This window comes from Parus major, chromosome 10, assembly GCF_001522545.3.
Source record: "Parus major isolate Abel chromosome 10, Parus_major1.1, whole genome shotgun sequence".
Lineage (NCBI taxonomy): Eukaryota > Metazoa > Chordata > Aves > Passeriformes > Paridae > Parus > Parus major.
Genome location: NC_031779.1, coordinates 11903134 through 11919824, shown reverse-complemented (window position 1 = coordinate 11919824; position 16691 = coordinate 11903134). Strand labels below are relative to the sequence as shown.

General features: G+C 41.0%; 1 protein-coding gene across 3 annotated transcripts in view; it reads left to right on the top strand.

Moving 5' to 3' along the window:
• ARNT2 (aryl hydrocarbon receptor nuclear translocator 2) overlaps positions 1–16691 on the top strand; it is a 76335-nt gene that overhangs the window by 14674 nt on the left and 44970 nt on the right. For all 3 annotated transcript variants that reach the window (XM_015639319.3, XM_015639318.2, XM_015639320.2), the window contains 2 exons: positions 1204–1417; positions 3295–3508. In XM_015639319.3, coding sequence (XP_015494805.1) covers positions 1204–1417; positions 3295–3508 — 428 coding nt within the window. The remainder of the gene's footprint in view (positions 1–1203; positions 1418–3294; positions 3509–16691) is intronic.

Below are 16691 nucleotides of genomic sequence, written 5' to 3'. Positions count from 1 at the left end.
GAATGTTGCAGTTTCTTTTAATGTTGTGTTATCACATCAGTCAATGCTGGTGGACTCTCCAAGTGATCAGCTCTCACATCTTGTTGGATCAGCCAGCGATCCCACAAGACAATGCCATGCACAGCTCATTGAAATCAGTGGAAGATGCTGCTTTGACAACTGAAGCATCATCTACCTGTCGTGTACTTGTATTTAGCTGCCACCTGACAGGTACAGTATGAGAAGAATAAGTGCTGGGCACTGAAGCATTCTAGGTCCATTTGGACCATTTCAGATGTATATATTGGTGTGATTCCTTAATGCTGATTGAGCAGTTGTGATTTCCAGAAGGGGAAAACTGAACTCTGAGATGTTTATTTCTGAAAGATTCTGGTGGGTGTCCATTTTGGGATTTCTCAAATTAGACTCACCACCTCAGCCATATAATTCCTCTAAAGGATGAGAACATTTCAACCTAGCCCAACTTGGGGCAGCATCAAGTACTGTCATTGTTGCTTCCCTGCTGTGCTAAATTGTCCCTGAACATAAATTCCAGTCTACGTCTGACAAGCCAGATGTTTACTTGCTGTCTTTCATACTCATTTTATTTATTTATTGGGATTTTTTTTTTTGTATGTACTGTTATCCCATATCTGGTCCCAGTGCTGCAGTCTTGTCCTGCAGGCAGGTAGTGACTCCCTGCAGGAATGTGGGGTGTTCCAGAGGAGCATTGTTTGGGATCTGTGTTGTCACTAAGTGGGTTTTCTTCATAAGTCAGTGTTGACATTTCCTGCTGACCTGATGCAGTTGTTAGTGAGAGGTTTCCTCTAAAGGACACCTTTTATAAACAGCTGAGAGATGCATCACAGCAAATTTGGGAGTTTGACTGGAGTTGGCAGATGTTAGCTCTTCACATATTTCTACTTCATTTTGATCCTTAAACCAAAGGAGATTAAACTGGTTAAGAGATTAAGGCCACAAGCCAATAAATAGAAATACAGGTTCTTTTCACAACTATGGGCAAATCATATTTATCTGTCTGTGGCCTGGATTTTCTGTCTGTAAACTGAGGGATAACAGTGGTTGGCTTTGTAAAGCGCTTTACTCTTCTGGGGTGCAAACAGCAGAACAAGTGCAAAGTATTACAATACATTACCTCCAGTTCAGATTCTTACACTGCTCACATCTCTCTTCTGTTGCTTTGGTGTTTCTTTAAATGCTCAGGGAGAATCACAGTGAGATTGAGAGGCGCAGGAGGAATAAGATGACCCAGTACATCACTGAGCTGTCGGACATGGTGCCCACGTGCAGCGCCCTGGCTCGTAAACCCGACAAGCTGACCATTCTTCGTATGGCTGTTTCCCACATGAAATCCATGAGGGGCACTGGAAACAAATCTACTGATGGAGCTTACAAGCCTTCCTTTCTTACAGAACAGGTAGAATTTACAAAAATGTTGGTTTTCCCTCTTTGTTTGGTCTTAAAAGGTATGAGGAAATACTGAGAGGAGTAGAGCCTCAGCTTGATCCTTCACTGTGGTGCAGCAGCTGGTACCAGTCAAGGTGTGAATGCAGACAGTTTTTTTGTGACTGTTTGGACTTGATCTTAACACTATGACAGATCTTTCTTTTTGGAGAAGCAAATTTGCATTCTTAAAATTGAGGTTTGTCTGCCTGAAAAACAAGTCACTCACTGCCTCGCAGAAAGGAATTTTCACCTCCAGATCTGGGTTCTTCCCATCCTAGCAAAGATACTCTAAAATAAGTAAAAATGAGTCTGGAAAGACCTGCCTCTCTCTCCTGGGATTAGAGGAAGGTTAAAAACATCATTTAGTCTTAATGCTGGAGTTCCCAGCAGCTGAACTGGGCAGAGATGAATGCCATCTGTACTGGCTGAGGTACTTCCTTGGTTACGTTTTTGATAGAAGAAGGAGGATGCACCCAATGCTTGAAGGAAAACTGTGTTTACTGAGCACATTGAAAATTCCTACCACCTCCATTGTTTTTGAAGTCCTATGGGTGTAATGTTCATTTTTGTGGTCTGAAGTGATTTAAGCACTTACACATGGAAGTTATGGCTGGAGGCAATACTTCTTTCTCTTAGATAAACAGCAGCTGCTGGTGACCCCTCAGTGCTCATGACTGCTTATTCCAGCTCTCCTGGAGTGTGTTTCTGGAGGGACTGTGCCTTTCTGCTGGTGGCACACCCTAGTCACTTCTCAATGCAATTTTTTTTTTTTAAAATTTTGCTGAATTACAGAGTTTGTTTTCGTCTTTTTTAATAATGTGCAAAACTGGTTATATTTTCCTCAGTATAGTGTGGCCAGCTGTGCTATGAGCTGTTTTGTTTTGTCAGTAATTTAGGATCAATGTGCTTTCTCTATAACAAAGCAGCAGAAGTCGACAGTCTGTTGAGTGTTTCTTGAGATGGATTATCTGTTTCTTAACAGTTCACCAGATTTTTATCCTCACCTTATCAGCTAATACCTACCACTTGCACACTAACCCTGCTGAGCTGTCTCACCTGGAATGGGACTCAGGTTGTTCAGAGCTCTGTCTTTGAGTGCAGTATCTTAACAAGCTCTGGTGGTCACTGGAGCCACCAAAGGCTGTTCAAGCTTCTTTTCCAGGAATTGGAGTGGTAGTTGTCATCTTTGCTGTGAGAGGTTTTCAAGCTCTGTTAAGGAAAGGAAATACTTCTGAGTGATGCTGAGGCTTCAAACTCACAGGGTGGAAAAAGAAGGCAAAAAGCAATAGAATCTTCTTGTAGTGTCTCAGGGCCCCTAATGGAAGAAGAGGTTGGGGATTCTTTCCTCATTCCCATTACACTTTCTGCCTTTTATCCAGTGACTGTTTAATTTACAAACAGAGCTCATCCTGAGCAGGGCCAGGGAGAACCAAACTAGAAAGTCTTATTGGTTTCTTTCCAGTTAAATTATTCAGAATGTTTAATTAAGGGATGAGTTTGCCATGAGTTAGAGCTGTTCATTTCCTCTGTTTGTACTCTGAAGTATCTTTTTATTTTTTAATGCTAGATGCTTATCACAGAATATGCAGTGAGTATTAGCTGTTTGTTTTCCTAAGGTGCATGGAGATCACCAGATGAAAGGCAGTAATGGAAAATGAAATGTTGTTATTGAGATGGACAATTTATACCTTGCTGCAAGTTTGGTTGTATTGCTACATCAGTGAAAATTTCTGTCTAGGTTTTGTTCAGCTACAAAGATCACAAGAAAACAATATTCTTGATGGGGACAGATGTTATATTTAATTCTCTTTCCTTGCTGGCATTCTAATAAAATTCTTTCTTTGGAAGGAGCTGAAACACCTTATCCTGGAGGCTGCAGATGGGTTCCTGTTCGTAGTTGCAGCTGAGACGGGAAGAGTGATCTATGTATCGGACTCTGTGACTCCTGTGCTGAACCAGCCTCAGTCTGAGTGGTTTGGCAGCACTTTGTACGAGCAGGTTCATCCAGACGATGTGGAAAAGCTGCGAGAGCAACTGTGTACATCTGAAAACTCTATGACAGGTCAGATATAGCTGATATATTGTTCTGTGTGTTCAGGATCCCTGGAGAGCTTTTCCTGACATTCAGAATGCCTGGTGTAAAAATCTGGTTAAACTGAAACTCAGCAAGATGAAACTGTGTTTTCTTGCAGGCAGTACAGTGATATAAATCTTCTGAGTGACTGCATTTTGCTTCCTATTCATTTGACTTCAGTCAAGCTACCTTTATGTAGCTCTGCATTCATACTCTGGTTTGGAATCTGGATTGTTCTCAGGCTCAGCCTGGAAAGCTAGGTTGAATTCATTTCATCCTCAATGAACTTGTGACTTCTTTACAAGTATGTGTTTCTTTAGAGCAGTGTTTAATTTGAAGTCAGATATCATAGTTTAAACTTTTCTGTTTTCATACAACTTCCTCATGCTTTGCTAATTGGAATATCGAGGGGAAGAAATCCAGTGTTTGGCAACTGAAAATATACTGGATTTTAATCATGAGGCTCCTGTGCAGTAGTGTAAGTTACCTGTAAGCTGATTACCTATCATGTAAAACTGAACCATACTCATATCTCCTCTACAACTCTGGCTTTTACAGTTTCTCATGCTCAAAGCTGCCAGTAGGAAACAGCCTTGTCTATAATAGGATATGTGTATGTTAGAACTGTGAGAATTAGCTAAATCCTGTTGTAACTCAAACATGGAAAGATAGAAATTTAACTTCTCTTTTTATTCTTCACATATTATGTTTTTAGCTGAAGGAAAATATATAGGGGATAATATTAAAAAAAAAACCCTGACCCTTGCAAAAGTCACATAATTTTTCTCTGCTTTAGTAGTTAAGATTTCTGACCTGGTTTGTTGGAAGTTTTGTTGTGTTTCATAACTCAAAGGACAGTGATCCAGTTTTGAGTGAACCTGCACACTGTTTACAGCTTCCATGTCAAAACAGTGCCAAATTCATGATTTCCTGTGGTTTGAATGTGATGTGGTTTTGGCAGTGCTTTCATGTATTCAAATTGGAAGCTCAAAGCAAAGTTCTGTGGTGAAAATCCAGATGGATAGAAACCAAGTGAACAGTTAGGGGAACCTGTGCAGGGCAAAACAGCTGAGTTTCATACCATGAGACTTACAAAAGAGCACAACCTCTGTTTTTATTATGTAGCCTGTAATACATTTTAACATACGTATTGTCTTGTCCAAGAAGCAATTACTCCAGAGCCTCAGTGAACAGTCATGTTTTGACTTCCAGAAGTGCTCAGTTATGGGACTTAACCTGCTCAAACTGGAGCTGGACTAGACAAATGCAGAGCACTTCTGAAAGCCCAACTCTGTATTTTTTCCAGCCTTAGCTATGGGCTTTTCTTCTGCAGTGAAATGATCTGTAGCCAGTGGAAAGAGAAGTTCAATAGTATTTATAGAGCTAAATCTTTTCCTTGCCTGAATCTTTTGGAGTTGTCAGATTGACACAGAAGGCCTGTAAATCTGGTGTACATGGACAGCTGAACATTTTCCCATCATGAGGAAAGCAGGGTCTCCTGCTCAGCTTTTTGAGTGCTTTTGTTTTGAAGGTGTGGCTGGTGAAGTACATCAATTTTGTATGCAAGTAGCTCTGTCAGTTTGTGGAGCATATAGATAACCAGAAAGTTCTATATTTGTTACTTTAAACTTGTATTTCCTCGACTCCACAAGGTACCATTAAATAGGAATCTTCTATAAGGACTGTCAGTCCTGCCTCAATTCATTTATAAACAGCAGGGAGCAGAACTTCAGCACCACAACTCTTGCTCCTTTGGGATACCTTTCTAGGAGAAAGGTGATTCTGGAGTCCATTCAGCCAGCTACACTTCCCTTGCTGTAACACAGGCCATGTTGAGAACAGCAGCTTTGTAACAAGTACTGAATGAAATCTTGCAGTGGCCTGAAATAATGTGTGTCTTAGTGACATATTAAAAGATGTCAAGGAGGCAAATGCATTTCCTCTAATTTGGTGTTTATTAAACCGAGTTTTCCTTGGCTTTACAAAGGCATGTTTCATGCAGAACAAAGGGCAATGAGGAGTTTGAAAGTGATGGAAACCACAAGCTGGTCAGCTGCATCTAAAATATTTTTTGCTCCAAGTGAAGTTCACTTCAGGCTATAGAAACATCCTCATCTGTTAGTGGTGTCTGGCTGTTGAGCACAGGATCAGCTTAGGGAAGAGATTTACAAGTGAAAGTGTAACAGTATATTATGATTTTTAATTTTGCTCTCTTCCTCATTTTCTCAGGGTCCATTTTCTCAATGCTATAACCTCCCCCTCCAGCCCTTGCACTGGTAAAGCAGTGACAGCATTTTATCTGAGGAGAAACTTCACTTTTCCTGCAGCAGATCCGAGCAGTGTCCTTCAGTTGTAATTATCTTGTTACAAGTGCTGCTCATTAGTGCAGTATTGCTGGGATTTTCCCAGCACCTCTTAGCAGTCCTGCTACCCAGAGATGCTGCTTCAGACCCTGAGAACTTGGGAGGCTGCCACTGCCAATGGGGAGGGACAGAGCAAGCCAGTGGAGGAAGCAGGCTCCCGCTCACATTTCTGCCCCCAGGAATAAGGCTGGGACTGGGGCTGTGCTCACATGAGCATTTCTTTGGCAGTCACACAGCTTATGCAATCCTCACCTCATTTCACCCTCTCCTCCTCTGGCATTTCTGTGGTACTACATATGAGTCACATCAAGGGGTTGACCTGCTGAAAGCTAAACTAAGCTAAAACCCTTTGGTTTTGGTAGAGACAGCTCTTTGGCCCACCTTATCATGGGATTTCTCGAAGTCTTCTGAGTTCTAACACCAAACAGAAGCAGGAAGTGAATAGTTAGGAGGAGACAGGTTTTCAGGAGCTGTAAAATGTATGTCAAATTGAAGTGCCTGTTAACCATGGGCTCAGCTACATGGTGTGTTTGGGGAGTAAATTGCTTGCTCTTCCTTGAAGTCTTAGGATATGGGGAAGGACAGATAGTTTCTGTTTAATTTTGTGTCCTTGGAGATTTTATTCCCTGGAAATGGAACAATTGTCTGCTTGTTTATTGTGCATTAATTGCTAACACATTGTAGCAACAGGGAAGCTGAACTGTGAAGTGTATGAACAGTTAGAAATGACCTAGAGAAAAGCAGCTGAGCCGTGATGATAGCAAAAAATTGAGCTCCCAACAAGTCTTTATGTGTGTCATGTTCATGATTAATCAGAATGGGGCAGATATTCAGAGTGATAATTCATTTTCCCTCTTTGTTCTTGAAAATCTGCAGATGTCAAAATAAATCACTTCAAATATGGATGGAGATCAGATCCCATGGGAGGATCCATTAGCAAAGACCTCTTTGTGCTTAGAGAGCACTGGTGGAACTTGGTGGATGTCAGGTTCAGGTGCAGGCTCAGTCCCAGTGCAAGTGAGAGCCTCTCTGCTGCAGACAGCAAACCTCTAATGGTACAGGGAACAGACAACTTAGATTTAAGTGCAGAGAAAAGACACTTTTGAAGAATTCCTCTGCTACATTAGCTTTCAAAAAATGATTGAACAAGTATTGTAGACTGTCCTTCTGTTAAAATACAGTGTTCCAGAGCACTTTGCAAGACTGATTTCTACAAATCTAATTCTCCATAAGTAGTTAATGAAAGAATAGAGTGATGAATACAGACACCTCTGTATGGAAATACTCCCAGTGGTTCCATGATGTGTCTGAGATGTGCTTGTAAGGACTGTAAGATCCCTGTTCCTGCACCCAGCATCTCCAGTGGTGCAGATGGGAAACACCCAGGTTTGTTATTTTCAATCCTGGGCTGCAGGCAGCAGGGCACATAAAAATCAGCTGTAACATCTCCCTTTGGCCTCAACCTCTCTGCTTAGCTGAGGCAGGGAGCAGCATATGACACCCCACCCATGACACAAAGGTTCCTCAGGACATTTGGGTTCTCCAGGAGTCCTTGCAAACTCTTCAGCTGAACAGTTAAGGAGTGCTGAAAGTGCTGAGCAGTGACTGCAAGAAAATTATGAGAACCAGAACCTCTACAGCTTTCATTTTCAAGTGATTTTAAAATGACTAAGTCACTTCACTTGCTAGCTGACAAAGATTAGTTGAGGTTACTTCTGGACAGAATTTGTGTGCCAAGTTTAATCTTGGCATGATCTTTTATTGCCATATTTTCTAAGTGCAACAAAGTAGAACTTTATGATGGAAATGGTGACTGACCACAGCAAAAGTTGGGCTAATAGATATCCCTTGAGAAGAAGAGAGAATTATGTGACAATTTCCTGTGGTTCATGTATGTTATGGAAGCATCACTCCATGTTATACAAGCATAGATTTGGGCTGGGGAACCTGTCCCACAAAACCTTCTAATGACATGTTGTCTTGCAGTGATGATTTCAGCTTAGGCAGTTTTCTGTCCAGCTGCAAACCGTTGTTACCAAGCAGTTTGTAGACACAGCCACAAAATCCAGATGTTATAGATAGAGTCAAATTGTAAAAATGAGGAAACTAGTGTTCAGCTTTAAAGAGGGACGTGCCAGAGAGCAGGGGCTGGCCAGTGGAGAAGCAGAGTAAGGCATTCACAGCACTGAGCAGATGATAAATAACCATGTGAAAGAGAAGAATGGGGATAACTTTTCTCTTCAACAGGATTTTTTCTGAAAATCAGCACAGGATTTTTTGTGCTGTGAGCTGCCTTATACTGCCATGTCTGTTTTCCAGCTCTGATTTCTGCATGGTCTTTCTTAGAAGGAAGGGGGTGGTTCTCATATTGACAACCAGCCAAGTGAATGCAAATGTGTTTTGAACTCTGACTTTCTATGAATTATTTAGAACTCCAGCTAATACTGAGAAGAGCTGGATGAGACTCCTTTTTGGCTTCATATATAAAATTATCCAAAGAAATTCAAAGACTGAGTTGAGGCATGACAAGAAACACAGTCTTGGCAAATACAATCCTGTTCTGCCTTAAACGTCATCATCAGTAATAGTGAAACTCATGTCTAATGGAAAAGTAATATATTATCAAAGCAATATATGACTTGAGTTCTGCACTTGATTGGCAAACCACTGTGTTAGTTCTCCACATCCACTTAAAAATTGGATTATCCTATTTATAAAAAAAAAGGGGGGTAAAAAAGTCTATTGCAGGTATTTGTGCCAGAAGTTCTATACCAAAAATATATTGTCAGAAGGTCTGTATTTCTTCTGCCTTTTGTAGACATTAAGATACTTGTCAAAGACTGATACTTTTCTACTCAGAGTTCTTAACACTCCCTGGCAAAAAAAAAAAATAAATGAAATCTCTTTTTTCAGGGAAATAGATTTTTGCTGAGACAGTTGACTAAAGAAGAAGCTGTCGTAGAGCTCCTTTGGGACTTTGTTCTGTAGCCTTTGGTTCTGAAGAGCACATTTGTCAGAGGTTTATGCATCAGAAAGGTACTCTGCGTGTGAAGGGCTGTTTCAACTGACAGCACTTGATTTCTTTATTATTATATTTTTTTTTTTACTTCTGTCTGTGAGCTCTTTTAAGTACATGAACCCTGAAGAACCATCTGTCTCTGAAACGTGCCCAGCCCAGCAGATTAGGAAGTGAGAGAACAGAGAATTAAAACCAGATCCCAGCATTTTTGATTTTAACATCTCATACAGGATGACTGACCTAGTAGAAAGACTGTTGTCTGTGGGCAGGTAGGGAATGAGTTGTATGATATTTTGTTTATAGAGTTAATAGCTACTTGTGCTTTTTATCCCAGGATAAAACAGAGGTTTTCACTGGATATCCACAAACCATCACAACCTGTAGAGTGAAGAGAAGCAGGCACCCAGTAAACAACATACAGCAAAGCTGGTAGGATGGGGAGGGAAGTTTCCATAGACATGACATGTCCTGAATTCTTTTATGTCTCTGTAGAACTGTCCAAGACTTGACTCAATTTTTAATGGGATTTTCCACCCACCCATACATACCCACACAGCCCCCACTTTATCCCTTGGAGGGTTGGAGGCTGGAGACAGCTGTGTCAGGATTATTGTACCTGCAATGGAAGGTAACAGAGATTTCTGAAAACAGATACTTTGACACTTTGGTTGCCCTGAAAAAGAAGGAACAATTCTTGAAACATACTGCTATGTATAGAATGTATATGAATGAGTGATGTGAACAGCATATTTCAGTCTATTTTGACTGTAGAAAAAGCCCATTTTGGCAAGGCATCTTTTTGTCTTTTAAGTGTGAAATCTGGAAAGAGATTTGCCTTGTTGTTGACAACTACCAAATCATCATGTGATACCTGTTTTTCAGTAGAGTTATGTGGTCCCACTGGCATTGTGGAGAGTGAAGAGGATGTTTCAGATGTGAGACTTTCCATCCACACCAGCCCATTGCTGTGCCGTTGTTCCAGAGAAAAAGACCTGCCCACATTTTTGTGGACTGCTTGTTCTCATAGCAGGAAGGTCACTGTGCCAGCCAGAGATGGCCTTAGAACTTGGGCAGTGCCAAGCATGGGAATCTGGATTTTCAGCTTTAGTCTGTTTAGTCTGCAGGATTTTTAAATGCAGGATGGAGGAAATTAATGTCCTGCTTCTTCCATCCCCATTTTGTCTGAAAGTAAATGAATTAGTGCAGGAAACAAGGAACCTGTGACTGTAGGACATCCTGGAGTGCCATTCCTGCCCTTTGACACACTAGATACAGAAATAAGAAAAAGCACAGTCTGCTCTCAAAAAATTGGTACTTTCAAGTTACTATATTTTAAATGTATGGTACATTTAATCTCTCAAACATTCCAAGAGAATTTTGTTTTTCTTTGGTCTCTAGGACTGCTTCTGGGGGGGGAAGAAATCCCCAAATGTTGGGAGAAGCCAACTATGTATAAAGCAATTCAAAAGCAACTCCTACACAAACACAGTGACCCAGTGGTCTCCCTGCTGCTGACACATTCCATTAGGGGTGGATAGTACTGGAAGGAAAACCAGTGATAATAAATTGCATTTTTTAAAAATTACTTTGGTAATTATAATGATGGTTTGAAGAGGTCAGTACATGCTTTTACCAAGGAAACAACTTTAGCCTAGTACTCCTGAGACAAACTTGCTACACCTGATTAGCATTAGGGAGTGCTTTTAGGGTGAATTTTCAGGTGTTTGGACATGCACATGCAAGTAGGTTTTGTGGTTGCTGTTCCTATTCAGTCTTCACCTTGAGTTTCCCACTTGGAAACTGCTGCATTCTTGGGTCTGTTATCCCAGATGTTGGACTGGATCACTTTCACTTGCTGGGTTTCAAGGGTGGTGGGTACTTCTTTAATGTTCAATATTTGTTCAACCTCCTCTGTTTTGTTAAACACCATGAGATATATAGTTAGTGGGGTTTTCCTCCCTTTCAAAAATACTGGTATTTTACAAACTTCTTTGGTTAACACATTGGCAATAAAGCTGTCCAAGTGTGCCTGGAGGGTTTTGGCACTGGCAAACTTGCAAACCCTCCCAGGTGCTTCAGTGCTTTGATGGAAGCAGGATGCTGGGAGAATGCAGCCTTAGCATCTGCCTTGTGGAACAGAAACTTTGAATGTTGTGTTGTCTCAATGGAGTCAATACCAGGCACTAAAATATTTTATTATTCGTGATGAGTTGTAGTAGCAGCCTAGGGAGGCGTGGGGAGGAGGTTGCATCTGTTTTATTGCAGTCCCTGGGATGTGAACTTAAGTCTTCAGACATTCTTCTTTCTGTTTTCATACTGTGGGGACTTTTGTGTGTGGTTTTTAAGTGTCTTGAGTCTTTAAAAAGAGAATTAAAACCTATAATGAATGTTTTGTCCCACACACCTTATTTAATTGCACTAAAGAAGTAGCCTGTAAAAACAACCGAGCTGCATCCTTGAGCCTTTTTCTCCTCTCTCTTCCTTCTCATGTGTTTAAATTTAATTCTGTCCACAGCAAATTATCCTACAAGGTCATCTTGTGGTCATTATTTTCTCTAATGAACTATTCCGTGGTGTCACCACAGCCAGATTTCAGAACCAGACAATACCAGTATTTACTAACAAAGCATAAATTTCGGTTACTTGAGTTTGATAATGAAGTATGAATAATATAGAATGCCAGGAGCTGAAGCTTTTTTGGCAAAAGAGCTTTTCAGTAAAGCTTCCTACTGAGCATCCAAGTGAAACAAATAGGTTAGTTTAGAAGCTACTTACAGGCTTTATGTATTGATTTATTATGCAGCTGTGAATGGTAAAAGAATAAATTATGTATTCTAGTGTTATTTTGGATAGCTGTTCTATCCTGGGAATATCTGCTGAAGGTGCTTTAGAGTTTCTGGGGTTTCCATCCCTTTTTCTAGAAAGTCTGTCTTTTGAGGAGCTGTTTGTACCTTGGGTCACTGGCAGGTGTTACTATGATAGTTTTCTACAGCTCAGTCTTTCCTTCAGGTACATCTGATACTTGTGACAGAAGGGCTTCCCCAACTGCCCAAATCATGGGGCCATGAACTTTGTCATAGGTACTTGTTTTGGGAATGGAAGCACCTGCAGAGTTCACAGATAGATGCTGTGTATCTATGTCTACAGAGAGCTTACACATCTGTATGGGCTTCAATAAGCTGTTTTAATTAATATTCTGAATGTGCCCCATATTTTGAGTAGCCATTCTTGAGAGTTCAAAATACGTTTTGTTGAAGTGTTTTATGGGTTGATTTTTGAGGCTTTTTTTTTTTGTGTTATAACTTAACTTTCAACATATGCTTTGAATTATTTGCTCCAGTTTCAAGTCCAGTTTTTCCAGGTCTATCAGCAGAGAGACTTGCATGTGATCTGTAACACTATCCCTTCAGATAGTCCCTTAAAATTAACTGAATAGCAAGGCTCAAAAGCCCACATAGTTTCCTTTTTAATTTAATTAAAATGATGCATATTTGCCCAGCACTGTGGAGAATGACATGATGCAGACGGGTTACTCAGACATGAAGGCAGGCACAGCAGGGACCTTTTGGCCTCATGAGCTTTTATAATAACAACTTGTATTAAGCAAACAACTGTGTAACATGAGGGGTTTCTTACTGAAAAACAAGAGGGGTGAGAAAGCTTTTCAATTTCCCCCTTGTGGGCCAATGTCTCCAGTTGGTAAGTAGGGAACAGACAGATATTTAAAAATAGGTACATTTCAATTGCATTACTTCTTTTTTTATTTTTTTTAACTTTGCTGTTGATTGGATCAACTCTTCATTCTATTGTAGGAATGTCACAACTTGACTCTAATGCTTATACAACGCCTTTTGCAATTAGATGATGTAAACCTTAACATATTTAGAGAGGTTCAAGTAATCCCCCTGAGAAGTTAGGCTAGTGAGGAGAGTGAGCTTTGATGGTTTATATTTATAATCACGGAATAGTTTTGCTTGGAAAGGACCTTAAGGATCATCTCGTTCCACGCTCCCCCCCTGCTGTGGGCAGGGACATATTCCACTAGACCAAGTTTCTCAGAGCTCCATCCAACCTGGCCTTGAACACTTCCAGGGAAGGGGCATCCCCAGCTTCTCTGGGCAGAGTGTGCCAAGCCTTGCCACCCTCAGAAGGAAGAATTTCTTCCACATGTCTGATCTAAACCTGCCCTTCTTTGGTTTAAGGCAAATAGTCTTTGTCCTTTTACTGCATTCCCTAGTGAAAAATCTCTCTCCATCTGTCTTGGAGGCTCCCTTTAGGTACTGGAAGGGGCTCTAAGGCCACACCAGAGCCTTCTCTTGTGCAGGCTGAACGATCCAGCTCTCCCAGGCTGTCTCTATAGCAAAGGTGCTCCCACCCTCTGAGCATCTTCTTTCGGCTAATTGTTTTCAGGTTTTATACTGATGTATCCAGAGGTTACCACTGCATATAAATAGGACACTCACCCTGTAGCCTTCTCTTGGAAACATAAATTTAAGCTGATTGCACCCTGTTAAGCATACAGGTGTCATGAAATTTATATGGACTTACTGAGGATCACTGTGCATTGTATTCTTGAGCTACAGCATGTTGAGAACTTGTGTTAGTGAGCTTGGACCCTATTCCTAGCTGCACCTCTGCTGCTGACTGACTGCAGGCAGGAGAAATCACTCCTTGAGTTCAGTGTCCTCGCCTCTAAAGTAACAGTACAGGTGTGGAAGTCCTGGAAGTTGCTGAGATGTCTGCTAACAGCAAATACGTGTTTCAAGCCAGTTATTTAATTTGTATGTTGATACATTTATTTGCCAGTTATTTAATTTGTATGTTGATACATTTATTTATCAGTGTATTTGCAATGTAGTGGTGTGTGCAGTGGGGTAGGGTTATGGGGCTGCTTCCTGCTGCAGGATAAAATAAGCATGTGAGGCCAGGGAAGCCCCAGCCTGGGAGATCTAAAGCAGTCTCATAATATTTGGGTGGAAGGCAGTGCCAGCTTTGGAGCAGGAACAACTGCATTTTATCCCTGCCATCCCACAGATTTCTTGGCTGGTATGTGTGCAGTATAATCACAGCTGGGAAGCCCTGTGTGGTCCCTGATGTTGTTCCAAGCTCTGTGAGCTGGCTGATTTTAAAGTTCTACTGTATTCTCAAGGGGTATTTGTATACCAGTGTCCCCTTGGCTTCGTTCTTGTGGAGAACAGGCACAAAATCCTGTGTGGCAGAGGAGAGGTGTAGAGCAGGCTGTAGGGTGCAGTCCCATGTGGGCAGGTCCCATCCTCATCAGCTGGAAAGCAAGAGTGCAAGTATACGTGGACAGACCTTATTTCCACCTGCAGTGCTTCTTGGTCCTTGAAACTTCTGAAAGGATGATTGTAATATCATGGAAGATGTAGATTGCACCAACCATCTCCACGTGATAGGAACGTGTCCATTTTTGTCGCTGTTCCTGCACCTCAGCCCTGCCGTGTCCTCAGTTTCCCGTAAGGCAGGGATGGAGGTGGTGATTGTGGTCCATAAAGGCTGTGTACAGTAAGGGATGACCTGTGCCACCAGACACCTTCCAGGCAGAACCAGGGGCTCCTGCACCACTGGGGAGACAGGCTGGAGAGCAGACCATTCACTCTTTGACAGATGAGAAGAAGGAGTGTTATAGTAACCAGCATTACTGTTAATCAGTGGGCATTGCCTTTGGGATCTGCACTGTAACCTTGATGTGAGACAGGCAGGCTGTAAAAATCAGCCCTGGTTCTGGGTATGCTGGGGAACTGATGCCAGTCTTGTGGTTCTGCCCTTAGGTTGTAATTTTAAGTCAGGATGATGTTAAGTTCACCTGTGTTTTGAGTATTGATGCTGTTCCTATTGCTCTTGTGTTTGCTCTCCTCTTGAGGAGGGGGCAGAGGGATGCAATTTTTGTCAGTAGAGTTTTATTAGGATTTTGTTGTTTGGTGTGTACTCTGATATGGGTATATGCATGGCAGGTAAGTCTTTGCTTTTATGAGCCTTGCCTTTATGTAAATAATAAACCCCAGAATGCTAAAAAAAGGCTGCCCATGTTTTGGTTTTCTTTTTAAATTTTTATATTGTTCTATTTGTATATTGCAAACTTCTGGTTTATGTCCTGGAAGGAGATTCTTCAAATACTGTGTTTGCAAGGCAGTTGGGATTCTTAATGTGTCCTGTAATTTTTTTTCTCTATTGGAATCCACAGATGTGGATGTATATTTACTACACTTAATAGAGCTTAAAGCACTTACTGAGCTGCACTAAACATGAGATAAAATTGTATCCCTTACAGTTGTGAGGCATACATCGTAAAACTTTTTTATTTTGTTTTAATTGTTGAATTAATGCAGAATAATTGCTCTGGCATAAGCTTACCAAGAGTAATTTAATATAAATTGATCAAGCTTAGGCTATTTAGTCTTATTAGAGACATTTTGTTTATGCATTTGTAACACATCTGTTGTTTTGAAGAGGAACCCTGTCAGCTGAGCACCTCGATGTAAAGCTGGCTGCTCAGCTGTAGTCAGTGCAAATGTGTAAACTGATAAATGGCAGTTTCAAGTTTCACCTTGTTTTCTTCAACTTGACTGTTTATCCCAAACAGTGACCTGGATCTTGATTCTCTACAAACTGTAGAACACTCAAAGATCTTTAAGCTGATCTTTTCTGCTAATTTCTAAAGACTTAATGTACTAATACAGAACATCACCACAGAAATCCTTTGTTCTCTGACCCTTCAGTTTGAGGGTGAGCTTACATTTGGAGCTGTATTCAGCAGCAACAGTACCTTGACCATCACTTTGTTTTCATTTTTAATTATTTCCTCTTGTTTTCCTCCATCCTGGTCTTGCTTTTTCCGGTTTTGAAGTAAGATAAAGATGGTTTTAGTTTTCATAAGGATTTTTGGGTGCAGTATTCCTGTGTTCTGTTTGTCTTCCTTGAGCAGCCTGTGGAGTATTTTTGATGAGCACAAAGTCATCTTTTGTTATCTTGTCCAAACCAAACTTAGTTTATCCTTTATTTTATTTTGCCTGGAAGGAAATATGTGGACAATCAGTGGCTGAGAATAATTATGAAATATTTAGCTTTGTCTTTGTAAGACCAGACATTATCATCTAAAAGGTGAAGCTTGCTGGGTTGCTAAAGGTATGGAGGTCAAGGTGAGAATCCATGTATTAATTCAGACTGTTTCCCTATCAGGTCCATGATTCTGTGCAGGACAGGAGCCCATCTACTGATGAGTTAGAGGGAAATGGAAAATTGTATCATGTACTTTGCCAGCAGAATTTTTGTGAGCATGAGGCCAAGTTTAATTTCTTCTGAGATCTAAGAGCTGGGTTTTTCCATGTTGCAGACTGGATGTGGGCACTGTATGGTTGTTTCAGGCCAAACCCTTTCAGCTTGCACTGAAATTTTTGCAGAAGAATGCCCTTATGTAACAGCCCTTCTTTCTAGTTACAGACTGCAGCATTCTTGGGAGCTGGGAGACCAGCAGAGGAAGCATTTGTGATAGAATTAGGTGTTGAAGTTTATGGAGTCTTGAATTAAAAAAAAACAACAAAACACCAAACTCAAAAAAAGTAAAAAGAACAGACTGTGTTTGATTACGAGGCTATAAACCTTAGCATAAACATGGAGGAGCATTTTCTAACAGGCTGGTGCTATTGTGTGAAAGTGGATTTGAGCCAAATTCCCAGATTTGAAACCCCATGAACTTCAGTAGGCCCAGAGCAGTCCTTGGCTTAGGTTCATCTCAAAACATTGCAAGCACAGAACACAAGTTTGAACA